Below are 27,511 nucleotides of genomic sequence, written 5' to 3'. Positions count from 1 at the left end.
TAGGATCTCATCTGAAAGAGCCCATGTAATCCAGCTTGAGCAAGAATATCTCAAATGATAGGTGGTTTTCCAGTCTTTGCTTGGAAGACCCATTGCTTCCTAAGACTGCCTGAGGCTCCTGGGTACAGTGTCTTTTTCTAAGACCGCTTTCAGTTTCTGTTCCTACAGTATAGCTAATACCAGTTAGATATATAGGAAAGATTAGTTTTATCAAAGTATGAATGATTGATGACCACTTTTAACCTTACCAGGACTGAATTTTAAAAGTATGGTTGTTGACATAAATCTATGAATGAATAATAAAAAAGTTCTGGCGGGGTAGGGAGAAGCACAACTAGTAACCTAGATATGCTTACCTTGAGAGTCTGCCCTTCCAGCAGCTGCTCTAAGCTGCAACTGCTTTTGAAAGAGGTTTTCCCTCCTAAACATACCAGTTCTCCAAAAACTGTAAAGTATTCTTCCAGTCACTAGATTAGCAGCACTGTGTTGAGAAAGGGAACCTGTGGAATTTATAAAAACTAGCCATACAAAAATTTCCCAGTGTGAAAAAGTCCTAAGACTTAAAGAACCAGCAAAGCCTCCAGTTTACTTGCTTAAAAGTGAATTTCCTTTTCTCCCCCCAAAGAATATTTGTATTTCTGCCTACCTAAGGAAGACCACTTTGACCAGTCTTAATGTTTCTATTGATCAATACTAACCTTTATTCCTAAATATTGCAGTTGAAAGAAAACTTTATAAAATTACTTGTTTAGATAGCTAAAGAAGTCTGGTTTTAAGTAGTGAAAAAACAGCAATGTTTGTAAAAATTCCTTTTCTTCTATCTTTTGAAACTTTTTTGGATCAAGGTTTTTGGATTTTTTTATCTAATTATCTTTGAGGAGAAGGAAAAGGAATTTCAAAATTATACTCTAACAAAAATATTTAGATAATATTGTTTAAATGAAATCTGATAGAATTGTGTCATGTAATGATGTCATTTATTAGATTATTATGGTCTGTATAGGAATTTTTCCAGGAAAGATCATTCTATTCTTTTTGGGGAAGATTCTGGTTATTGTAGATGAAGGGAAAAAATAATATTCTCTTTGTGTAATGAACTTTTACAATTCATGTTACTATACCAATAAAATATAAAATCTTAGTTCATATCTCATAGCGCACATATTTTTTGAAAATCAAAATAAAATGTTTGAAGTAATAGTTCTTTGTCTTGACCTCATGTATTTTTATATGAAAATTTCCAATATGTCTTTTTTCTTGAGAATGAAATTTGTTTTAAAATTGCTGAATTTATGATGATAATGGTTTTATTTTAGCAAATAGCTTAACTACAAGTTTTACATTTTTAGTTAATCTTTTCACAGTGAAACTTGATTATTCCAAATGTAGTTCTCCATGTTGATATGAATTTAAGCAAGCAGAATTAATGGTTCTCTTCCATCAAAGTTGATTTCCCCTTGGAAATTCATCATGTTGGAGTCTCCTTTCTCTTTCATCTTACTTCTGTTTTTTAGTGAGCTCCAAGGGACACTTTAGTTCTATCAGTTTTGCAAGACTTAAAAAAAAATAAGCACCTGTATGGAGCTCTGTGTAAATAATTTTATGGATATCTCTCAGAAATTTTTTTAACCCAGTGCTTTTGTATTTTTTTTGTTTATGAAATATGTAGGATTTAGGATATGCTGACTGACTGTAAAATTTAAGATTGAGGGAAATAAAAATAGGTACCATCATAAATTCTTCTTTATGCAGTATTTGATAGATTTCTATTAATTGAACAAAAATTATGCATCTTCTGCGATGTATAATAAAACCTTGTGTTGTGTTTCAAAGGAGATATTTATGGAAAAGGTAAATGTAAACCTAAGCATTTTACAAGGTACATAATTTCTAGTCTTAGGGCTTTAATTTACCTAATAAAATTAAAAGTTTACATATACATGCTGAAAACAGCATTGTCTTAATTTTCCATGTAACATCTTAGATATTTTTGTTTTGGGGTATGTTTTCTTGGCAAAGGGCAAAGAGTTGCTATTTGACTGCTATTTTTAAAGACTTCTTATCTGAAGAAACATTTGGGCAGTTGTTTTAAGAATGGACTTCTACCAGTTGCTGTTTGATATAGTCCAAATTTAAAGACATGAAATTTATTCTTTAAGGTCTGGAGTACCAGGTGTCACATTAGCACATAAGATCACTTAGTCACAAGTTGATTGTCCTGATAGCAATTATTTGTCTTTTATTGGCTTCTTTCTGTATGTTTTTAATTGATGGTATGAGTTCTGTGATGATGCTCTATTCCATATGGTAAACTATTTACAATTTATATTAATGAAATGTTAAGGTTAGGCCTTGCCTAAATGCAAAGTAAAGCCACTTTCTTTATTCTAGACTCAACAATCTGTAAAAATGAGAAAAGGAAAAAAAATGGTTTGAAAAAAATAATATATTGTAAATTTCTTTCCTTAGCATCCTTGAAAGCCAGAATAATTGTGACCTAAGGATGTAGGAATTACATAGTACTAACATTTGCCCTTGAGTATTCAGTTGGTGTGGACAAATTATTCAATCAAATCTTAAATTTCTTGTCAAATGGAAAGTGTTACTAATTTAGAGTTGTGGGAATGGGGAGGTTAAGTATTTTTTGAAAAGTCATTTAAAGTACTTTAATTTACTTTGATTTGGACTCTTCCAGCTCTCTTTTAATGGAAGAAAATGGAACTGGCCATGATGCCAAGATGGAACAATCTCATAATTTATTAGTAGTCAACTGTAATAACACCGAAGAGTCAGAAAGAGATGCTCAGGTGTTTCAGGTGGGAGTTAGACTGAAAAATCACTTTCTTCATGCTGAGGGGAAAATACCCTGCTATATATTTAGTGTCTTTACTTGCCTAAGAAATAAGTTATATTTCATTTATTCAGCAATAATAGCATAAAAATGTTATATACCTTCATAACGTATTTCCTGGAAAACTTGTTGAATGTAATTATTAGAGTTAGAGAGATGATATTAAGGGAGGCAGTGAACAAAATGCTTGATTTGGAGTCACAGGCCCTGGGTTGGAATCCTATATCTGCTGCTTGGTTACTCGTGATCAGTTTCCCACATGTAAAAGTAAGAGGCCTGGACTGGATGAAACTTAAGGTCCCTTATAGCTCTAAATTATGATCAATAAAAATGAAAATTACATAAAATTACGCATTAAAGTTTTTAAATTGCATGGAGAAATAGTGACAATCTTTTGATCAAATTTTTGTAAACTGAATGTAAGCTAGCTAGGGTTATTTTTATGTTTCTTGCAGTACTTGATCTGTGTAAAGGAACAATAAAAATGATAGTTTAACTGGAGAGAGTGTGTAGGACAGAAAATTCTGTAGGAGTATGACATGTAGCTCTCTGTTCACTCATACTCTTTTTTAGCACTTTGGGGAAGCAGATATCTTTAAAAATGAGCATGTTCTTAACTGAATAGAAAATATGTAAAATTACTGAGGCAGAAGTTAGCAAATTTATTAAATGAAGTAGTTATGTTATCTGATGAATGGGATTACAATATATTAAACTCACAACTATACCTGTATCTCCTTTCTTGTAGACTAAGGCACTTGCCATTCACAGTACAACATATCAAAATCATTACCTTAATGTACCTTTTGAGAAAGAGTTATTTATCTGGATAAAGTGACAATTGCATAATAAAATACAATGTGTTTGAAATTGATTTTTTTGTTATTGGGTTGGTATGGGGATTTTTGTGAAACCGTGTATTTCAGGATTGAAGTGGTATTTTGTTTTTCCTATACAAAAGCATCTAACCTGCATGGATTCCAGGGAGCCTTCCTTTGGACAAAATGATTCTTCTGCAGTTTTGCCCATCACAGTTGGTGTAGCAGATAATTCACCCCCATCACAGCATGTACCAGTCCAGCTGTCACAGCCACAGTCTCTTTCCACAGAGCAGTTCCATCTAGTAGACCAAAATGGGCATCCTATTCAGTATGAGCTTCAGTCAGTAGGGGATTATAATACACAGATGGTGAGTATATCTGAAAACAATCCAGTACTCATGATGTTTCACAAAATGTAATAAATTGTAAGGTAAACAACCTTGCCTTTCAGATCTTAACCTTTCCAATAAAAGATAGTAGAGATGAGGTTAAATACTAATTACCAATAAATGACAACATGGAGCTAATATTAAATATATTCTCCCATTAAATTTCATTTTTTTAGGACCATAGGATTTAAAGCTCAGATGGACCTTGGAGATCATTTAGCCCCCACCCTTGTTTTATAGATGATGAAATGAACCCGGGTAGGGTCGGGGAGTTACTTGCTCATGGAGTTCTGTTAGTAAATATTGCATTATGTTACACTTTTTATCAATTGATACTTGTTGAAAGATAGGTTGTACCAGAACCTATTTCTGTTAGTAAGGCAAGTTTCATCAACTGCAAAATTAAAAATAATAGTGATAGACTATCGTTGAAAGGAGCACTCTTCGTTAGTTTTCCTTGGAATAAGCAGTTATCCCTCCCAACTCAATAATTGCTATTAGAATTCCTATAGCAAATGGGTTTAGACATGAATTGTAGGTGGCAGCTAATAAGATGATGGGCTGATAAACATGAAGGAAGGACTTTATTAATTCCACAAACATTTCTTAGGTGCCTTCGGTGTGCATTATATTGTAGCAAGTGCTGAGAAAGCTAGAAAATTGAAGAAAACACAGTCCCTCTTTAATAGAGCTTATGATCCAGTGGCTTAAAGAATTGTTTCATGTGGAATGTGAAGAATATGGAAGAAAGGTTGGAAATAAGTAGGAGAAAGAATAAAATGAACAACAGTATATTTTCTTAAGAGTTCTGATTTCAGAGTCAGAGGACTTGGTGTTGACTCCTGCCTTTCTTTACTACCTGTACAAATTTGGGCAAGTAACTTAACTTCTCTAAGCCTGAGGTTGGACTAGACCTTCTCTTTCATTCCCTCTAGCTCTATAACCATAATTCTTCAGATTATTAAAGTTTAGAGGCAATGCTTATGAGAGTAAAAAGTGAAAAACTTTAAAAGGAATATATAATTTATATGTGTGTGTATGTATGTATGTGTGTATATATACATATACATATATTCATATAGTTGTGTGTGTGTGTGTGTATGTGTGTAAGCCTACTGGGAATTATTGGAAGATTTTGATATGGGTGAATAAGTGATAGGGAAAGGTTTAGCATAGGTCTGTGATAACTAGACTTGACATAACAGTGCCATCATGGTGTAGAGATAAGCCACATGATGTGGAGCATAGTTCACAAAGGCTACCCCAGCAGAGTGCAAGCTTTGGCAGGTTCTATCATGGTAGACAGACTTGGAATGTAAACCTGGCAACAGACTAGATCAGTTTTCCAAGGAAGCTAAGTATAGAGAGGCTTGTTGTCAGTAGATTGGCCACTTGGTAATGAACTCCTTGACCACAGGAAACCAAGAAACAAAGGTTTCTCAGTCGTTCTGATTTCTCAGAACATACTGACTCCTTTTCCAATTCTGCAGTGGCAAAGTGGTGGAAAAGGGAAAAGAAGATGCTAAAAAATCATAATTCTTAGCTCATAAATATTAACTTAGATGCTTGTACTCTAAATGTAAAATCCTTTTCTAATAACCAACAAATAAGTATGTATGTTACTGGAAGTACTGAATTACCATAATGGTCAACATTCTCACTTTAAACCAAACAAGAGGAGAGAAGGAAATTGTAATTAAATAAAAAGATGGCTTATAGATTCTTCTTAAAGAGGCACATAATATAAACAAGTTGACAAAGCTTTTATCTTGTGCCCGAAGGCAATAAGAAACATTTCATGGACTGTGTCATTTCAAATTATAGGACTCATGATAAGTATTTTCAGAAAGACCACCATGAAAATTGCAGCTTTTGCACCAATATCTGTTGCAAAGAATGAATAGGTAGAGAAATTTTACAAAGAACTTAAATTTTACAAAGAAATTAAATAATCATATGTTTACATTACACTCAGTGATGTAAGTATAAAGGTTGGAATAGATGATGTTGTGAAAAAATCATTGGAAAATATGGTTCAGGAGGAAGGATGAGAGGCCAAAGACTTAGAGGCTACACAGAACTATAATGTCTATATGTCACCAATACTCTCAAGAAGAATGGAAGACAAGGGAAATAGTGACTTTTTAACACCAAAAAAAAAGAAAAAGAGATCAATAGAAGGAAGGACATCTACACTTATTGTAACAATTTTATACAGAAATTTAACATATAAAATAGCTACTGAAGCAGGGAGGCAACCTAAAAACTGCCTTAGTCAGCAAACACTTGATCTACTGATCAAGCAGAGTTAGCTAAGGCAAACACTTGTTTATAATATAAACTTATTTAGAAAATTCTACAGAGGATGGGTTGGAGATTATAAACAGTATTGCCTCATCAAAACAGAAGCAGTAGAAAAAAAAAACATGGCAAAATAGTCAACCAAACAAAGCTATTGTGAAGTCATTTAAGAATGTAATTGGAAGGAGAGTATTACAAATGGAAGGTTGAAAAGATATGTAAAGATTTTTAATAGCAAACTCCTTTTGCCATCAGACAGTAATTTAATTTGATTGTTTAACATCGCAGTCCCACTGGAGTTGAAATAGCATTAAAGAAAGGAGATGTGCACAGAGGAAGTCAACACTGAAGGTGACAGAATATTGAAGGCATTACAGGATTGTTTCACAAGTCACTTGAAGAAGAAGATATAAAAAGCATGGGGAAAAATCCAACTTTATTGCCTCCCCACCCCAAAGGCACCATGAGAACATTATTGACCCAGATGCTTCCCTATTCACCCATATAAAATTTTTATGAGAATAATATGCATAAACATCAATGGCCTCCTTGATGAGGGCTTTGGAAGGGAACAAGAAGGCTTTTACAAGTGATATTCCAGAAGACCACATCTTTATCATTGAATGAAACATGTAGAAATACACCATCTCAGTGAAAGAAAAAAAAATACATGGTCCTACTGTCCTTATGATTTCTTGGCTACACAAAGGCATTTAATTCTATAGATCTACCTTAAAAGCTCTCTTACAACATGATATCTTCCTTGCATTTGTCAAAATTATAAGAATCCTTAAAAGATATTATAGGTAACCCTTTTGAGCCTTTGAGTACTGATATCACATGATTCACAAAACATTGAGATATGTGCTTGCCAGAGAATCACCACCACTCTAGAGGTGATTTAATGTACATAGTTGAAATCAAATTTTCTCCATAAGTAGTGAGATTCTGATGATTAATCATTTTTGTGTATGACAGTTGTGCTGATTGCACTGAGCCTTGGAATATTTTAGAGCTGCTAAATGAGATCCATAATCACTCAGATGAATTTGAATTAATGATACACACCAGAAAAACTAAGTGGATAAAAAATGCCCAGTGGTCAAACTATGCAGTTGGATGGACAATTCAGAATTCATCTTTGTGTGTGTGTATATGTGTGTGAGTGTGTATAATATGTATGTTGGTAGGTCTTGGAGAGACTGAAAGTGGACCCTGAGCTGAGCTGAGAATTGAATAGGAGGAAGAGAGAGGAATGAATTGTCTTTGGGAAATTGCAAAATCATTTCAGTGACCAAAAGCTTCTCCTGAAAGCAGAGACCCATTTTGTTAAGATCACTGTTCTCCCAGCAGTGATATGGGACTGTGAGTCAAAAAATATTACAGTCTCTAAAGAAGTGAGATTGAGGCTCCCCCCAGCAATAGAGAGGCACGTGGAAGGCACGAATAGGTAGGTGGTAACATATTATGAACAAGGAATTGGGAAGAATTATATAAGGGATGTCACCAAAGAAATGTGTTTTCAAAAAAGATGAACCAGTCATGTAATAAAAGTGAGGGATAATTGACAGGTCATGTTTGATTGAAAGATAATATAAGGAAAGCCCCCAGCACTTTGAGTAAGCACTTTTCCCCTATGGAAAACCTATATGAGAGTGAGGAGGCGTGGATAGGTTGTGCTCTTCATTGCTTAAGGAAATACATGCATCAATAAGGCCACAGATTGGAATAGGACAAGACCACTAAAATGAAGACTACCAATTAACCCACGGTTTATTTCCTTGGTTTGTCCCAAGTAGAATGATGCATAGGATCATAGATTTAGAACTGGCAGAGACCTGTCATCTAGTCCAGCCCCATCATTTTACGGGCCCAGGGAAGGTGAGCAAATTGCCCAGAATTACTGGGCCAAAGAGTTGGGCAACTTGAACTTGTAACACAAGGAATACTTTGCCTTCTATGTAGCTTTTTGAAGAAAAAGTGGGGGCAGGGGGGTGGAGCCAGAGGATAATGAAAAGCAAAAAGCTAAGGCCAACCATCCCAAATGTCATGGGCTAATCATTAAGCTTCCTCCAAAAACTCCAAACACAGGTAGTAAGCGGCAGTGGTCCTTCCTCTGATTTGAAATCCGGTACTCATCCCACAATACATCACATTGTCTCTAAATAACAAGGGCAAGAATTGTATTGACTTTCATAGTAAAATAGTTATGCTAGCCAGCTAAATGTGTAGAACTGTATCACTGTAGTCAAAAAGTATTTATTGTATTCCTACTGAGTTTATGGCATAGGTTCTGTTGCTTAGGGTCATAAGATTTAGAGTGAAATGTCATAGTGTCATAGATTTAGATCCAGAAGAAAACTTAGAAAGCATGTAGGCAACCTCATTTTACAGATGAAGAAAAGAATGCTCAGAGAGATCAAATTACTTTTCTAAGGTTAGACAGACAGGTAGTAAGTAAAAGTAAAGGGAATAAATGCAGAGGGAACTTTTTTCTATTTCGGCAGTGCTTCCTAGCATGGGGAAGATCAGGCTCTTAAATCATTATCCATAACCTCTCTCTCTCATATAATCTTTCAGTGTTTGTTATATCAGATTTAGGAGAAGTCTCAACATTCTTATTGTCTAAAATAGAAGAAATCATATATGTTATTTGGTACTTGCAAAATATCGCTAAGAAGGAGTAAAAGTGATAATAACGCTAGCTAACATTCAGGTAGTGTCTGCAGGTTTGCAAAGCACTTTACAAATAGCTTATTTTGTACTCACAACAGCCCTGGAAGATAGGTGCTATTATTTCCATTTTACAGATGAGAAAACTGAAGCAGTGATTTGCCTAGGGTCACACAGCTAATAAGTATCTGAGATCAGGTTTCAATTCACATCTTCCTGACTCCAGATGCAGATGGATATGCCATTCTTTGTTCCTTGTCAGTGACCAGCGGTGTTTATTTTATGTAAGTGACAGCATCAAAACTTGCCATACTGGCTGTATCACAGTAGCAAGGGTAATAGACCTGTAGTAGTAGTAACAACAACAGCAATAATAATAACTCACCTTGATATTTTGGATTGTCATGACAATCCTGAGGTATGATATACAAGTATTATCTTCATTTTATATATGAGGAACTAGAGGTTCAGAGAAATTAAGACAGCTTGCTTAAAATCACACAGTGACAGAACTCAAACTTGAACCCAGGTCCACTAATTCCAAATCCAGGACTTTGTCATTATGCCATGCTGTCCAGGTTTACCTAAGAAAATTATTAGGCTTAATATGGAAAATATTGGCCAGATTCTGTCTGTGAAATATTTATAACTGTATTATTCCATTTCCGCTGCCTCTCCCCTATCCCTCTCCAAGTCAGAAATACCAATATTAGAAGAACTTTTCAAAGTGTGGAGTATCTGCAATGTTTACATGTTGTTCTGCTATTTGCAAAGGGAAGTCTAGGAAAACAAGTAGGAGCAATGACTAGTGGGTTATTTGCAATTTACATGGTATTTCCTGCCACCTAGAGGCAGGGGTGCAAAAAAGAGACCTACTGGGAAAGGAAGGATATGATAGTAGTGACTCTTGGGTAATAGCGGTTAAGCCATTTTAAGAGTGTCAGACAAGGAACTACATAACCACACTTGTCAGATAGGTCAAAAGTATGTCATAACTCAAGGAGCATTAAAAATTTTATCTTTGGCCAAATTATTTGTTGAGATTTTTAAAAATAATTAAGTTTCATATGATTAGGTATTTTAAGAATCTTCCATTTCAGGGGGCAGCTAGGTGGCTTAGTGGATAGAGCACCGGCCCTGGATTCAGGAGGTCCTGAGTTCAAATCCGGCCTCAGACACATAACACTTACTAGTTGTGTGACCCTGGGCAAGTCACTTAACCCCATTGCCTAGCCTAAAAAAAAAAAAGAATCTACCATGTCATTCGTGTAGATATTCCCTTTTCCAATGCAGATTGCAACCCCACTATAACTTAGTAAATGGTCTTAAAGACTTTCTGTGGCTGAAAAATGTATCATTCGTGGCCAATCTGTTGAGGAGCCTCTCCAAAGTTTGCTAAACTCATCTTTAGACAATAGGTACACGGTTGATCAATATACCTATACTCAAAGCCTTTCCTGTTTGGTAGGATCTGTCAAAACTTGAATTTTTCTGATAACCTTTAAAAAATACCATATACCAAAATTAGACAATGGATTAAGATTTTAGTGGAGGAAATTTCATTCATAATAAATACGTTAAAGAGATTCAGCTAAACTCATCAGGTGCCTTCTGTATACAAACTGTTATGCTAAGTAGCCAAAGATGACAGTTCTTATTCTCAAAGATCTGACGTGAAGTATCTGACTTAGACAAATAAGTGTGCCATAAGGTAGGACGTGAGTCTAGACAAAATGCTGTAAAAAATGGGAGGGAGAGTTAAATTGCATCAAAAAATCAGAGATGGTTTTACGGAGGCGGTGGCCCATGCTGGGCCTTGAGGGAGGAATTTAAACAAGCAGACAATGAGGAGGGAATGTGCTCTAGGAATGGAGGTGAAAGAGCAGGGTGAGATGGAGTAGCAGGTACTAGTTCAGTTTGGCTGGGACATTGAAGTGGAGTAAAGTGAAGTAAATCTGGCAAGGTAGGTTAGAAGCAAATGGTGGAGGACCACAAATATCAGGCTGTGAAGTTTGCGTTTTATTCTTTAAACTGAGAATTCTTAACCTGGATTATGTAAACTTGTTATTTTAATATTTTGACAATTATTTTTATGTAATTAAATAATTGTCAAAATATTAAAATAATAAGTTTACATGATCCAGTCCTATGTATTTTATGCTTTTAAAAAGATTATTTTTAAGAAGGGGTGCATATGTTTCACCAGATTGCCACAGGTCTATGACACACCCAAAAAACTTAAGGACCTCTGCTACAGACAGTGGGGAGCCCTCAGGGATTTTTAGTAGGGGAGGGGTATTTTGGTTTAGGAAGACTTCTAGCTGTGGAAGGATTGGAGGAGATATTGGATGCTGTTATAATAGTGCAGATGAGATTAGGATTGTTGTCACCCAGAACTAAGGTAGTAAGTAGTAGGCATAATGCAAAGGGGGCACATGAAAGATATTGTATAGGTAGAATGCAGGTGACTGACAAAAAGATAATTTTATTAAACAAGTATAGGAGTATACATTGATTTTTTTCTTTCATATTTTCAAGATGATTGTTACTAGTCCGTCAGAAAATGGACAGGTGCTTCACGTAATTCCATCCACTCAGACAGGAATGGCACAAGTTATTATTCCTCAGGGGCAGCTCCTAGATGTGACCAGTCCTCAGGGTGAGTAACATGAATACTGTTTGGGGCAGTTGAGGGTGTTTTTTATGACCAGTCATGTATTTCAGAAAATCATCTCAGTGAAGTCAATGTTAAAATTGATTTCTTCAGGTAGGATTGTGAATATTAATTAACTAGATAAAGATGCTTGGCCCAAATAAATTTCAAGTTCATTTTCCAACCCCTGTCTAGGTTAGCTGTCTATTTCAGTTTGGAATTCTGTGAAGCTGGTTGACTCCTGCTTCCTCCCCAAAGGACCAGTGAGCATAAAATAAATTCTTTTTAATAATAACAGTAGTAATATTAATAACAAGACATAGAGCTAACAGCTACTGGAGGAGTGTTGCATTTCTTTCTGGATAGATACTTGTATACTCATACCTTTTTTCCCTCACTGTCCTTGTTTTCTCTCTGCTCCTTGCACTTTCTACATTCTTTTATCCTCTAGTTGCTGAAAGGGGCTTTATGCTCTTCCTCTTTTTATTCTGCACTTCATTTGCACTTTCTCAACTCTCCATTTTAGGTCACTTCATATTGATATTTCTTGTTTTCACTAATGTTTTTAATTAAACTTTTTTCAATTAATAAGCATTTTTTTCCTTCCCTCCTAACTTCATGTTTTCCCACTTCTTTATCCCCTTCTCTTGTGACATTGTAGCTCTACTTCTTTGCTACTTTAATAATATTTTATGGTAGGGTGGCATTATGATGTCATTACTGCTGATTCATAATCTAGGTTTGCAGTCACAATATACTTTATGAAGGGAACTTTCAAAAAGTAAGACATGAAGACATATACAAAAAATGTGCACTTTCTAAGTATTATTATGATACTGGGAAATGATAGTTGCCACAACTATTTCTGCTTTTTCTTTGTTCATATCTTGGTTTCTCAATTTAAACCTAAAGCATAAATACAAAGTGATAGTATTATAAATTTTAAAGCAAATTGTTTTAGAAAATTCTCAGTGAAGTATTTTTAGTTTTGCCACCTTTATCTTTGCCACAATTCTTGCTTTTCCAAAAGAGAGAAAAATTACAGTTATCTACATTCCTTTGATGTTATTAAATAAGATTATTTTGTGTTGTTGTTATTAAGATATTTCAGAAGAGAATACCACTGATGGACACTTACAGACTGTAGCAGTGGCTGCTATAGCAGACAATACCAGTAGTTATATTCTTCATCCACAAGCATCCCTCTCCTTGCCTAAAAAGACAGCAACTAGGTAGGTCAGTAGGGAAAGAAGAACTCATCTAGCACCATGGACATCTTTTCCAAATTATTTGTTTTCTAAAATGACCTAATATAGAAAAGTTTAGTAAATCATTTATTATTAAATATGTAAGTCTTGATTTAATTTAAAGGTATGCTGGAAATAATAAGACTGTTTCAGAAGGTGCAAGTGCCCAATGCTTCTTTTTTCATTATTGACACCTGGCTAATTTCTGTTGAGGAAATATAAAAAGAATTGATTGCTAATAAGCGTTCAGAAAGAAAAGTTACCAGATTCTTACCTTAAAACGCCGTTGCTCGTGTTGCTCTGTGGTATGACTTTTATAGTTTGTATGCTTTTGTTTTGTTTTTGTCTTTTCAAACAGTTTTCTGGTTAAGAAAATCATACTTGTTTCTACCCCTACTTGCAAAATAACACTGATTTGAAGAATTAGATTGGATTCTCTTAATACTCCTGAAATCAAATAAAAATGTTTCATTAACTGATTTGCACTAAATACTAAGTGAAGGAACCAAATATGTAATATAGCTGATTTGGTAATGACTGCAGGTTGTATTAAAAAAGAATATTCTGTCAAACTCAATATTTAGGGAGATAAGGATATTGGCAAACTTAAAATGTGTAACTTTATGTCATTTATATATGATCACTCAAAAAAACCCTGTAGGCAACCTGTAAAATTCCTTTATACAGTGTATTTTTAATAATGATTTATAAAACTTCATCTGTTGTCTTAGTGTTTAGGACTCTGACTCTAGCAAAGCAATGCCAAATATTTTAAATGTTTTTATCCTTGCCATTGATACGTATGTTGTCCTTTCAGAATAGCTGACGACCCTTTTCCTGTCCCTCTGCAACCACTTCTTCCACATACTCCTACATGGGCTGTTCGTCTACGGAATTGTCAGGTAGGTGAAAACCTTCCTAACCTAAATCCAGGGAGGATCCTGATGACATTATTGTCAAAGTGTACTTTTTCTCTGTACCTATAGATTCTATGTGAAATATTTTGATTATAAACAAAGTAAACTTTATCTTTTCTATATTTTCTTCAGAATGGATTGTAAGTTCCCTCAGGGCAAGGACAGTTTAGGTTCCAAGTAACCTATTTCATTGTTATAAATCACCCCTTCCTTTTTGAACCTCATTCTTCTCATGATTTTTGTGATTCTGTAACAAACTGATTTTCAGAGAATTTCTGAATTAAAAGAAACCATCTAGTCCAACCTATACCTGAAAAAAAACCTCACTACATTACACCTTACAAGCAGACATACCACCTTTGCTGGAAGATCTCCATTGAAAGGGAACCTACAGCCTCCTGAAGCAAGCCATCCTATTTTTAATATCTCTAATGGTTAGGCATTTTAGTCTTACATCAAATCTAAATTTCCTTCTTTGCAACTTTTAACCATTAATCCTAGTTCTGTCTTCTGGGTCCAAATAGAACATATTTTGTCCTTTTTCCATATGATGATCTTTTAGGTGCTTGAAGAAAGCTGTGATGTCCCCCACTATACCTCTTCCCCAGGCTAAACATCCCAGTTACTTACCTGATCCTCATGTGGCAGGGACTCAAAGCTCCTTACCGTTCTCTGATGGATGCTTTTCAGCTTATCAATGCCTCTCTTAAAACATGATGCTCAGAACACAATTTTCTGGATGTTCTCAAGCCAAGGCATAGTACAGCTGAAGTGTCATCTTCTTGTTTTGGGAAGCTTTGGCTCTCAATGCAGAATATTTTAGCTTTGTAACCACCATTTTCACTATTGAGTCCTGTTGAGCTTGAAGTTCACTCAGACAAATTACTGGCTAACCATACCTCCCCTATCTTATACTTGTGAAATTGATTTCTTAAGCCCAAGGATAAAACTTTACATTTATCCTTATACAGATTTACCTCATAGATTCAGCACAGTACTCTAGCCAGTTCAGATCCTTTGTAATCCTGACTAGGTTATCCAGTATGTTGACTACCCATCCTGACTTTGTGTTATCTGCAGGTTTGATCAAGATGCTAAGTCATTGGTTATAGTGTTAAACAGCATAAAGCTAGTAGAGGTCTCGGGGGAACTTCACTAGAGATCTCCTTCCAAGTGAAATGGGAATGTTAATGCCTGCTTTTTTGAGTCCATCCATTCAATTCTGAACCCGTCCTACTTGTAATATCATATAACCCACACTTCTTCATCTTTTCCACAAGAATAGCTTGAGATGGTTGACCAAGCAACTTCACTAAAATTTTGGCAAACTGAATCTACAGTATTCCCCTTGAGCTGCCAAGTTTATAACCTTTCAAAAAGTAAATAAGATTAATGTTACATGAATTTCTTTTCTTGATGAATGCATGCCAGCTTTTATGAATCCTTTTCTTCCTTTTCTGGATGTTCACTAATCCTCTTAATATATGCAAAAATTTTCCCAGGAATGAAATCAAACTCACCCCCCCCACACAATTCTCATCTCTTTTGTGAAAATAAGAACAATATTTGCCTTTCTCTAGCCCTGTGATACCTTAGCTGTTTGCCATAATCTTTCAAATATCATTGACAATTCAGTAATCACATCCACCAGTTCTTTTGTTCTTTGAGGATATAATTCATCTGGTCAAGGTTACTAGAGTTCATCAGAGGTAGCTATCGTCTTTATTATCATGAGGATCATCTCTATATTAACTATTTTTACCCTCTTATTTCTCATCTAGGGGTTATCTTAGGAATGAAAAAAATAGGTGCAAAATAAGAATTAAGTAGCTATGCCTGTTTTCAGTTGTTAGTTACACTTGTCCTGTCCACCCCAACAGCCATCAAAACCAGTTCCTTCTTGAATACACTTTACTATTACAGCTAAAAAAAACCAAAACCCAAACCATTAGGTTATCCTTAACTTTCCTTAACAGCCTCAGCTTAGTCTGAGCTTTAGCTCTCATGGTGCGATTTTTATAAGATTATGCCGTGCTTTGGGGTTTATCATGGCTTCCATCTTCCACATATATATCTTTCTTTTTAAAATCTAAATTGAGGGTGCCTCAGTAGGTGGAATCAAAGTAATAGAGTGGAAGTATAGCCCATCCTCCCCACTATGCATTCTCGACAGCCATCTAGAAAATACACCAAACTGAATTTTGATCAGCAGATGCCAGAAAAAATCCATGAGTCATTTTTCCAGCCCAGGTTGGGTTAGATAAACAGGGAACTCTGGAGACACTAGGGAGCAAGTCTGGTCAGTAACATACTGTGTGGAGGGTTAGAGCACCCAGGGACTCATCCAGAGAGCCAAGACTTGGCCCTGCGGGAAGAAAAAGTCTCAGGGGCATCTCTGAAGTAGCACAGGTTGCAGGAATTGGTGCCATCTGGCAGCTCTGTCATTTACTACCAAGTTCTGGGTCATAGATCCAGATAAGGGAGAGTCCTGTGCCTAGGAGTGGCAGAGAATTATGGTCACAGTCATGGGCCCTAGATAAGTACCAAATGAAAAGCAAGTTTAGAAGCCACAGTAGCTGTGTGGCTTTAATCAGAAAAGCAGAGCAAGGGCTTGATTCTGTCCTCTAGCTAAGACTGAAGCCTGCAGTGGAATAATGAGGTCAGGAATACCATACCAAAGGGGAGCCTGAAGTTCAGTTACAATGAACCTGCAGAGCCTCCCAGTGAACTAATAGTGACTGAATCTAGCAGCAGAAACTTCCAAACTTAGAACTTTAGGACAAGCCAACAGAAGTCTTGCTCAGACCCAAACCTGAGTCAGGAACTTTATATGCAGACCAGCAGGGCAGTGAGCAGATTTTGCCCTAGAATAGATCTTATCACTTTGGGAGTACTGAAAATTTGGAAGTCCCTTGCCTGAGCTATCCTTGAAGTCCTGATGCTGAGTGAAGTGAGCAGAACCAGGAGAACATTGAACATGGTAACAGCAACACTGTGCGATGATCAGCTGTGATGGAATTAGCTCTTCTCAGCAATACAATGATCCAAGAAGCAGTACTCCAAGAGAATAGCAGAGGACTCAAGGACAGAAGCTCAGCCCAGATATTCTGTCCGGATGTGCATAGCACCTACCTCTAAGATAAAATAAAAAAGTAGGCTGGACAAATGAACAAATTAAAAAAGAATCCTACCACAGCAAGCTGTTATGGCAACAAATAAATGCAGGACAGAAACCCAAAAAACAGAGAATGATGTGGATGTGAAAATATGTATAAGCAAAGGCTCAAAGAGATATGAAGTTTGAGCACAAGTCCAACTGGAGTTCCTGCAAGTGATAAAATGAGAGTTTTTAAAAAGAGCTAAATTATTTTAACAACAAAATGAGAGTGGTAGAGAAAAGAATGAGAAAAGCAGTGAAAGAAGAAAGTTACAGAAAGAAAATCAATAACTTGAAATGAGATACAAAACCTTAGCCAAGAAAATAGGTTATTGAATATTCAAGTGGACCAAAAAGAAACTAAAGCTGCCATGAGACATGAAGAAATGTTAAAATATGTTCAAAAGACTGAAAAAAAAAACAGAAGAAAATACAAGTTATCTCATGGCAAAATAAATAAATAAATAAGCTAGAAAATAGATCGAGGAAAGATAATTTAAGAATCAAATCACTGGACTTCTGAAAGCCAAGACTGAAAAAAAACAGGGACTAGACAACATATTTCATGAAATCATAAAGGAAACTGCCAGATCTCTTGGAACATGAGGTCAAAGTAGAAATTCAGAGAATTTACTAGTAATCTCCTGAAAGAAACTCCAAAATCCAGAACTTCTAGGTCAGAGAGAAAGTATTGCAAGAAGCAGAAGGAAAGAAAGTACCAAGAGTTGAAAGAGCCGGAGTTGAGATCACAGCAGTTTAGCAGCTACCACTTTAAAAGAGTGGAGAGCTTAGAATATGATATTCCAGAAGCAAGGAAACATTTTTTAAACATGTAAGTAGTATTTTATTTTTTCCAGTTACATGTAAAGACAATTTTCAACATTCATTTTTTATAAGATTTTGAATTCCAAATTTTTTTTCCCCTCCCTCTCTCCCTCCCCAAGATGGGAAGCAATCTGATACAGGTTATACATATACAATCATATTAAAAATATTTCAATATTAATCATGTTGTGAAAGAAGAAACAAAACAAAAGGAAAAAACACGAAAAAAAAGAAAGTGAAAATAGTATGCTTTGATCTGCATTCAGACTTAGTTCTTTCTCTAGATGTGGGTAGCATTTTCCATCATAAGTCTTTTTTTTGCTTCTTGGATCATTGTATTGCTGAGAAGAGCTAATTCGATCATAGTTGATCATCACACAGTGTTGCTGTTACCATGTTCAGTGTTCTCCTGGTTCTGCTCACTTCACTCAGCATCAGTTCATTTAAGTCTTTCCAGGTTTTTCTGAAGTCTACTTGCTCATCATTTCTTTTTTTAAAATTTTATTAATTTTAACTTATTTTTAGTTTTTTAACATTCACTTCCATAAGCTTTTGAGTTTTAAATTTTTCTCCCCCTTCTTCCCTACCTCCCTTCCCAAGACGGCATATAATCTGATGTGGGCTCTACCTGTACATTCCTATTAAACATATCTTCACATTAGTCATGTTGTAAAAAAGAATTAGAACCAATAGGGGGAACCACAAGAAAAGAAGAAACAAAACAAAACAGAAGAAAAAGAAAAGAACAAATACTATGCTTTGATCTGCATTCAAACTCCATAGTTCTTTCTCTGGATGTGGATAGCATTTTCCATCATGAAACTTTTAGAGATGTCATAGATCCTTGCATTGCTGAGAAGAGCCAAGTCTATCAAAGTTAGTCATCGCACAACATGTTTGTTACTGTGTACGATGCTCTCCTGGTTCTCACTCTGCGTCAGTCCATACAAGTCTTTTCTGAAGTCCACCTGTTCATCATTTCTTATAGCACAATAGTATTCCATTACATTCATATACGACAACTTGTTCAGCCATTCACCAATTGATGAGCATACCCTCAATTTCCAGTTCTTTGCCACCACAAAAAGAGCTGCTATAAATATTTTTAACATTTAGGTCGTTTTCCCTTTTTTATGGTCTCTTTGGGTTACAGACCTAGGAGTGATGTTACTGGGTCAAAGGGTATACACAGTTTGGGCATAGTTCCAAATCAAGCAAGCATTTATAAAGCACTCTCTATGTGCTAGGTGCTGTGCTAAGTGCTTCACAAATATCTCAATTGATCCTCACTACAACTCTGGAGGTGGGTGATATTATTATCCCCATTTTACAGTTGAGGAAACTGAGGTAGACATATGTTAAGGGACTTGCCGAGAGTCACACAGCTAGTAAAAATCTGAGGCCAGATTTGAACTCAGCTCTTCCTGACTCAAGGCCCAGTCTTCTCTCCACTGTACTAAGGCAGCAAAGGCTAAAAATCTAGTCTTATAACCAAGAATAATTTACCCAGAAAAAAATAAATATAATCCTACAGGGGCAAAAGTGAACATTTAATGAAATGTAGAACTTCCCATGTAGAAATGTAGAAATTCCTGCTGAAAAGACCAGATCTGAATAGGAAATTTGACATACAAACACAAGTCAAGAGAAGCCTAAAAAGGTAAATATAAATGAGGTAAATATGAATTAAGGGATAAAACAAGGTTAAACTGTTTACATTCTTATATAGAAAAATGATGCATGTATCCCCTCAGAACTCCAGAATCCTCAGGGATCATAAAGGAAGTCTAATTAGACAGATGGCCTGAGAGTGATTCTGTCTGTTGTCTTGATCTTAAAAGAAGAATGGAAAGAAAGAGGAAGAAAATTACACTCAGAGAGGGAGGGACAGAGAAAGGAAAGAAAAAAAATGGCAAAAATTGTCTTACATAACTGGGATAGATAAGCGAAAGTCTGTTTAAAAAAAAAAGGGAGAAGAGTGTTGAGAGGAGCAAGTAAGTTCTGAATTTCACAGTCATCAGAAGTGGTCAAAGAAGGGAAGAACAAACCACACACACACACACACACACACACACAGAGTTGGGTACAGAAATATATTTGGCTCAACAGGGAAACAGCAAAGAAATAGTTTAAGGGAAAGGTGGGGGAATGAGAAGGTAGATGAATCAAGAAAAGGATTAGTCAGAAGCAAAACAAACTCTTAAAGAGGGGATAAGAAACAAAGAGAGGGAAAAACATAACAGAATAGGATGGAAGGAAATACAAAATTGGCGATCAGAACTAAATGGGATGAACTTACCCATAAGGTGGCAAAGGATAGCAAAATAGATTAAAAACTAGACTCCAACAATATAGTATTTAAAAGAAAGAAAATTGAAACATTAAAATACTGAGTTAAAATAAGGAGATGGAGCAGAATCTAATATGCTTCAACTGAAGTAAAAAAGGTGAGGTTAGCAGCTATGACCTCAGACAAAGTAGCAGGAAAAACAGACCCAGTTAAAAGAGATAAACAATAAATTAATATCAGTACTAATCATATATATGCCAAAATGGCATAATGTCTAAACTCTTTTTTAAAAAAGTTTAATGCATTAGGGGAGAAAGAAAACCACAAACCAAAATTTCTAATGAATATTAATTTAAAGTTTTTAAATAAAACTTCAGTAAGAAGACAAAGGCAACATATTACTAAGATTATACTCTATGACCTGGCTATATTTATATCACCAATGCAGGGCTGGTTCAAAATTAGAAAAACTATCCACTTCATCGACCATATCTTTAACTAAAACAATGGAAGTCATATAATTATGTCAATATATGCAGAAAATTTTTTGACAAAATATAGCATCTATTCCTGTCAAAAGGAATAAACAGAGCTTTCTTTAATGTGATACATATAATCTAAGAAACCAATCTGAACTAAGAGCCAGCATTATCTGTAATAGCTATGAGCTAAAGATTTTTCCAGTAATATCATGGGTAAAATAAGGATGTCCATTATCCTCATTACTATTCAAATAGTGCTAGAAATTCTATTTATAGCAACAAAACAAGAAAAGAAATTGAGGAAATAAGAAGGAAAAAAAGGTAGCTTTTTGCATATGATGGTTTACTTAAAGAATTCTAGAGAGTCAACTAAAAATCTGAAAGAACTAACAACTTCAACAAAGGTTTGGGATATTAAGAAACCCACACAAATTATTAGTATTTTTGTACATTAACAACAAAATCCAGTGAAAAGTGATAGAAATTCTATTTAGAATAGAGATACCATAAAATACTTGGGAGCCTGCTTGCCAAGACACACCGAGGAACTATATGAACACAGTTACAAAGCACCTTTTATCCTAATAGAGACATCTAAATAATTAGAGAAATATTAATTGCTAGTGGGTAGGCTGAGCCAATATAATAAAAGTGACAGTACTGTCTAAATTAATTTACTTATTCAGCACCTTGCCCATCAAACTGCTGAAGGATTATTTTATAGAGCTAGAAAAATATAATAAAATTCATCTGGAAGAACAAAAAGTCTAGAATCTCAACAAGAAACTGATGAAAAAATGTGGAAGGAAGGAGGCCTAGCAGTATCATATCTGAAACTATACTATAAAGCTATAATCATTGAAACAGTTTGGTTCCAGATGAGAAATAGGTTAATCAGTAGAACAGATTAGGTACACAACATAGAGGCAAGTGAGTACAGTAATGTAATGTTTGATAAACCCCAAAATCTCACTTATTGAAGCAAAAACTCACTAGTCAATAAAAACTTTTGGCAAAGCTGGAAAATAGTCGTTAGGTATAGATCAATGTATCATACTGTATACCAAGGCAAGTTCCAAGTGGAAACACATTTCAGACGTAAAGGGTGACATCACAAATAGAGGAATATGGAAAAAATTACATGTTAGAATAGAAGAATTCATAACCAAATAAGAAATAGAGTTTCAAAGAAGTTTGGTTACATAAAATTAAAAGTTTTTTGCACAAAGAAAACCAATTAAAAGAGAACCGGGGGATGGGAGGGAGTGGAAATCCTTTGCATCAAGTTTCTCTGATAAAGGTGTCATTTTTAAGCTGTATAGGCAACTGAGTCAGTTTTATAAGAATCATCCTTCAATTGATAAATGGCCGAAGGATATGAATATGCAGTTTTCAGAGGAAGATATCCGAACTATTAATAGCCACATAAAAAATGCTTTAAATCACTAATAAATACAGAGAAATATGTGTATACACACACACACACACACACACACACACACATACACACATTAAAACAACTCTGAAACACCACAACACATCCACTGGGTTGGCAAAATTGACCAAAAAAGGAAAATGATACATGCTAGGAGGCTGTGGGAAAACAGTTCTATAGTTGGTGAAGCTGTGAACTGGTCCAGCCCATCTGAAAAGCCATTTGGAGCTATGCCCAGAAAATTGTTAAACTGTGCATTCCCTTTGAGGCAGTAATAACACTACAGGTGTCTATTCCCCAAAGAGATTAAAGAAACAGGGGAAAAAAACCCATTTATACAAGAATATTAATAGCAGCTCTTTTGTGGTAGAAAAGAATTTGAAACTGGGGAGGAGGCAAAGCCTTCAATTGCGAATGTCTGAACAAGTCATGCTGTATGAATGGGATGGAATACTTCTGTATTGTAAGAAATGATGAAGGGTGTGATTTCAAAGAAATCTGGGAAAACTTGTATGAACTGATGCAGAGTGAGCAGAACCGAGAGAACAATCTTTATAATAATAGGAATTTAAAGACACACAACTTTGAAGCAAGGAACTCTCATCAACATGATGACTGACCCCAGTTCCAGAGGACTCATGATGAAACATGCTGCCCAACTCTAGATAAAGGTGATGGATTCAGAGTAGAGATTGAAGCATTTTTTAAAAAACATAGCTAAGGTAAGAATTTGTAACAGGTCTTGTTTTCCTTGCTTTTTTCAGTGTGAAAAGGAGATGTGAGATCAAGAAAATTTGAGCTGAAAATAAAATTGAAGAAAAAAAGAAAAATACAAAAAAATTTAAATTTAAATGTGTTAGTTCATGGTACATCTGTATCATTTTCTTCCAGCCATTTCTATTTTTCTTCCTTCTCAGAGTGTTTTGCACTTGTGTCTTCAGAATTTAATTCTTGAGAGTTTCCTATGCATTTTTAGCTGATTTTCCTTGTAGCATTTTATTCCATGCCAATTCTCCCTATATTTACTCTGAACCTTTTGAAATCTGCTTTCCCCAATTTAGAGCATGTTTTGGATTATGCCTGGTTTTCCTTTCCTTCTCTGTCTCAGACTCAAGGAAGCAGTGTTCAGTTACTCCCAGAGGTTCTCCTTTCTACCAGTTCGTTAATGAGAATCACATGCATAACAGAATTCCCTGTTTTTTGATCCCTATACCTTTTGAAGGATAAAAATGTCAAAAACAAAACTCATTTTCCTTCAGATCCACCCCTCCTTCTAACTTATCTCTGTTAATGGTACTACCAGTTGAAAACTAGGAAATGAATTGAAATCTATTTTCTCTGAATACATGGAATGTTCATTCACAGTTTTGATTTATGCTGTCTTCCATAATTGAGTGAAATGTTACTTTGAATTTTTTTTCTTACCTACTTTCTATCATTGAGAGATCATGCCTTCTCTCATTCAATAACTAAATAAGCAGTCTAGATATCGTACAGTGTTTACATAGGGTGTATGGAGTGGTCAAGGAGGACTAGTACCTCTGGTGTGAGGGCTTGGCAAGCCCTTTGCAAGGCTGCTCGTACACATTTCACTCAGCTCTCACCTGTGGCTCCAAGAAGCTGTAGCGTGGGCAGTGGCCATACCCCAGTAAAAACTGTCTCAGCAGATGGGCTAAATCAGGTTGAGGGTAACCAACAGGTCTCAAAACCATGAATAAATTAGGGAAATGTCTATCCGAAGCATGTGAAGACTTTCCTCGGTGAAATAAGTAAATGAGAACAATTTGTTCCAATGGCCATGAAGACAGTAGAAGCAGGCATCGTGGAGTGTGCTTCGAGCGTGGTCAGACATTGAAGATGCCAGGGTCATCCCCTGCATGCCGGGCCATCGCCAGTCATCCCAACTTTTGTCTTGCCTCTGGAATTTGATAAATCTGGAAGAGAGACTGACAACTTTTTGCAACTCCACCTCACTTAAATCCAGTTCACCTGCAAGTCAAGACGTCACCCCGTGATGTCACTGGTCCTCTTCAAAAACAATTTCTGAGTCATCCTTGACTCTTCACTATCACCTCCTTTTTATCTCCAGGCTCAATTATAAAGTCCTTTGGCATTTAAAGCCCTTCACAACTTGGCCCTTTCTTTTTCAGTCTTATACTTTATTCCTCTCCAAACATTCTAGGCCTAACAGTCCAGGCCTACTTTCTGTTCCTTGCCCACAACACTCCTTCTTTCAGCTTTGTCTTTAGACTGTCCTCCCCTCCAAAAGGCTCTTTTTACCTCTGCCTCTTAGCTTTCCTGGTTTCCTTCCAGTCAGCTCAAATCCCACCTTCTGTGAGAAGCATTTCTCAGTCCTTTCATTCTCCAGCGTCCCTAGCACCTTCCCTTTGAGATTACCTTCCATCTACTCTGTATGTATCTATCGTATATATTTATGTCTCCCTCAAAATGTGAGCGCTTTGAGGGCAGGGCCATCTTTTTTTGTATCTCTAGTACTTGTCTGGCACATAAGCACTCAATAAATGCTTATTGAGTAACTGTGGACTGACTCTCCCTCACTTTTCATATCTAGTAATTGGCCAATTATTATATATTATTACATACATATTTTTACATATTACACACAGTCTTACATATCCTGCCTCTGCTACATCTCTCATACATATCCATCCCTTTCTACTCACATAGCTGCCATGCTAGCTCAAGCCCTCTTGCTATTAAAATAATAGCTTGGTAATTGGTCTCACTCTCTCCAGTCTTTCTCCTATCCAATCCATTCTCTATACAGCTACCAAATTGCTCTTCCTAAAGCGCTAGCCCAGTCTTCCTTGTTCAGGAAGCTTTGCTGTATCCCTGTTAACCTCCAAAATAAATATTCTATTTAGCTTTTAAAACACTTCACAATCTGACTCCAACTCATCTTCTCAAACCGATTTCACATTTTCTTCCTCTCATCTTCTACATTCCAATCCAGTTGTCCCTCACATGGAATCATCAGTCTTCTGCCGTTGCACAGGCCATCTACCATGTCTGGAATATTCTGCTTCCTCACTTCCATCTCTTGGAATCTTCAGCTCCCAGCAAGGTTCAGCTTAGATCTCTCCTCTCTATGAGGTCTTTCCTAATTCCCTAGCTAATAGTCCTCTCTCCCACCCTCAAAATTACTTTCTGTTTACTTTTAATATTTCATATTGACTTATCTGAGTACACGTTGTTTCTTCTGGAGTGTAAGCCCTTTTTTTTGGTTCCTTGTATTCCCAGTGCCTGGCACAGTGCCTTGTATATAGAAGGCACTTAATAAATGTTTGTTAAATTGAAATGAATGGCATTTTACTTCAATTTAACAAATAAGTTATATAATCTTTTACAAATGAGTTTATTATCTAAACTTATTTTTCCCTTTGCTGTCATATCTGTTTTGCTAGATGAGGCATTTTCTAAGTTTATTCAGTCTCCTGTTGTGGCAACTGATTTATAGTAGTTAACATTTCTCAGGAGATGGTAATGTGTGGTCCGTTCTTTTATCCACTTTCCATTTTGAAGGCATTAGAAATTTGTTAAATAGTCTGTACTCTAGTTGGAGTTGACTCAATTATGTACCATGGTTTTTCATTTTTATAATTTTTATTTAGTATTGATTTTTATCTTTGCTTTTAAACATTGGTCTTCTGACTACATAGACAGTTGATTTGGAAATGACTTCCACTTCATTAATCAAGTTTTTTCCTTTCTATTATAATCAGTTTCCATTTTTTATTTTATTTGTTTTTCCTCTTCAGTAAGAAGGTGTTTATGATATATGTATGTATATGAAGCTTTTGCATAATCTCTAGGCCAATCCCTATTTCTTATTCTTGAACTATGTTTTCTTGTAATTTAAAAAAAATTATGCTTTTTTTTAACAGCATTTTCCAGCCCCCCCCAACCAAAAAAACAATACTCTTCTGCAAAGGAAAATAATTAAGATAAGCAAAGTATCACAGTGACCACATCTGAAAATATATGCAATATTTTTCACTTGTAGTCCACTAACTCTCTACCAAAAGGAAGAAAGTGCGTATGATTATTGGTCCTCTGGAGCCAAGATTAGTCATTTAATCTGAATTATGATGTCTTTTAGTGCTGTAATATTTTTCACCATGTTTTTCACTGTCCTCTCCTATGCCAACCTTTTCATCATAGTTATTCACTATTGAAGTACATATTGATTTAATTAAAAGGCTCTTAATGAGTATATAAGAATTTCTATGCTTTATCATGCTCTGCAGTAGGTGCTGATGTATAAACTCTACTTATCTTAAGGGTATACTTCTTACACAAATACTTCTCATGAATTACTTCAACAGAAAATGACCAAGTATAACATGAAATATTTTTTTTCTACCTTTGAATAAAACCAAAGGCAATAAAAAATTTTTTTTCTGCTCCAGGAAGAACCTGTAGCCATTTTTTCATTTAGCTTCTTTTTGTCTTTTGGGTTCATTTTTTTGTTGAGAATGTCAGGATTGATATAATCGGTTTTTCTAGAAGTATGTCTTCTTGCTAGTTACTGGACAGGAATCTCATATTTAAAGTTTCTAAGCTAAATTAGTTATCTTCTGAAAATAGAGTGATTCTTAGCATCCTTAGCCTCTTTTTCAGCCACTCTGCAGGAATGGAAGAAAACTGTGCAAGACTGAAAGCCGACTAGTGTTTTACTTTTTTATGAGTTGTCATGGCCAAAGAGTTCATCACCAAGAGTCTAGCCTTCTGGGGAAAGACATCTCTCTCCTGAGGATCTTTTTCCAAAAGTATACCTAGAATCAAAGTCTGACTTTGGACTTTGCTGGCACAGCTTTAAAGAACCTAGGGTCAGCTCCATGCCAGAATGATGTATTACAATAGAGCTTTGTGTTAATAATATCTGATATTAAAGAATCACTATAATTTTAAAAACTCAGCAAATAGGAGTTGGGGAGTGTCCTACCTTTTTTGTATTCTGAAATGATTTCTAACCCTGAAGTCTTATAAGAGGATATTCTTTTAGTGCATTTACTTCCACAGTTGAATTTACAATGTCATCTTTTATAAGCAGTACTTAAATTTTAAGGTTGTTTCCATATTCTAGACATGTTCCATCAAAGGTGGTGTCTTTTCTACAACAGAGTACTTGACAGACTTTCACTTGAATTTAATGTCTGTCTTATAATTATTGACAGAAAAAAATTTCTGTTTTTGCTTTTTTAAAAAGTTGCTTCTTGAAAAGTATTTAGGATTTTTTTCTGCTGCCATAATGTGTATCTGGTAAAATTATGTTATGGTTTCTATAGTTTGAATTAAACATTGGTGATACTATCAGTTTACAAAACTTTTTTTGTCTCCTCATGTAGTCTTGATTATGTTACCTAATTCTGAATTTATCAGTTAATTCTAATTAGAAATCTACTGCTCTCAGCTTTTGTACATACATATGTGAATTCATTCAGACACA

At 35.5% G+C, this 27,511-nt stretch overlaps 1 protein-coding gene across 2 annotated transcripts in view; it reads left to right on the top strand.

The window, feature by feature from the left end:
- The window catches only part of CARF (calcium responsive transcription factor), a 56,632-nt gene that overhangs the window by 7,357 nt on the left and 21,764 nt on the right, over positions 1-27,511 (top strand). For both annotated transcript variants that reach the window (XM_020972814.2, XM_020972809.2), the window contains exons 3-7: positions 2,696-2,816; positions 3,813-4,040; positions 11,574-11,694; positions 12,791-12,920; positions 13,753-13,837. In XM_020972814.2, the coding sequence (XP_020828473.1) occupies positions 2,706-2,816; positions 3,813-4,040; positions 11,574-11,694; positions 12,791-12,920; positions 13,753-13,837 (675 nt within the window). In that variant the 5' untranslated portion in view covers positions 2,696-2,705. The remainder of the gene's footprint in view (positions 1-2,695; positions 2,817-3,812; positions 4,041-11,573; positions 11,695-12,790; positions 12,921-13,752; positions 13,838-27,511) is intronic.

The sequence above is a fragment of the Phascolarctos cinereus genome, unplaced genomic scaffold (assembly GCF_003287225.1).
Source record: "Phascolarctos cinereus isolate Bilbo 61053 unplaced genomic scaffold, phaCin_HiC Scaffold_7;HRSCAF=346, whole genome shotgun sequence".
NCBI classification, from domain to species: domain Eukaryota; kingdom Metazoa; phylum Chordata; class Mammalia; order Diprotodontia; family Phascolarctidae; genus Phascolarctos; species Phascolarctos cinereus.
This window is presented reverse-complemented; position numbering and strand designations above follow the sequence as displayed.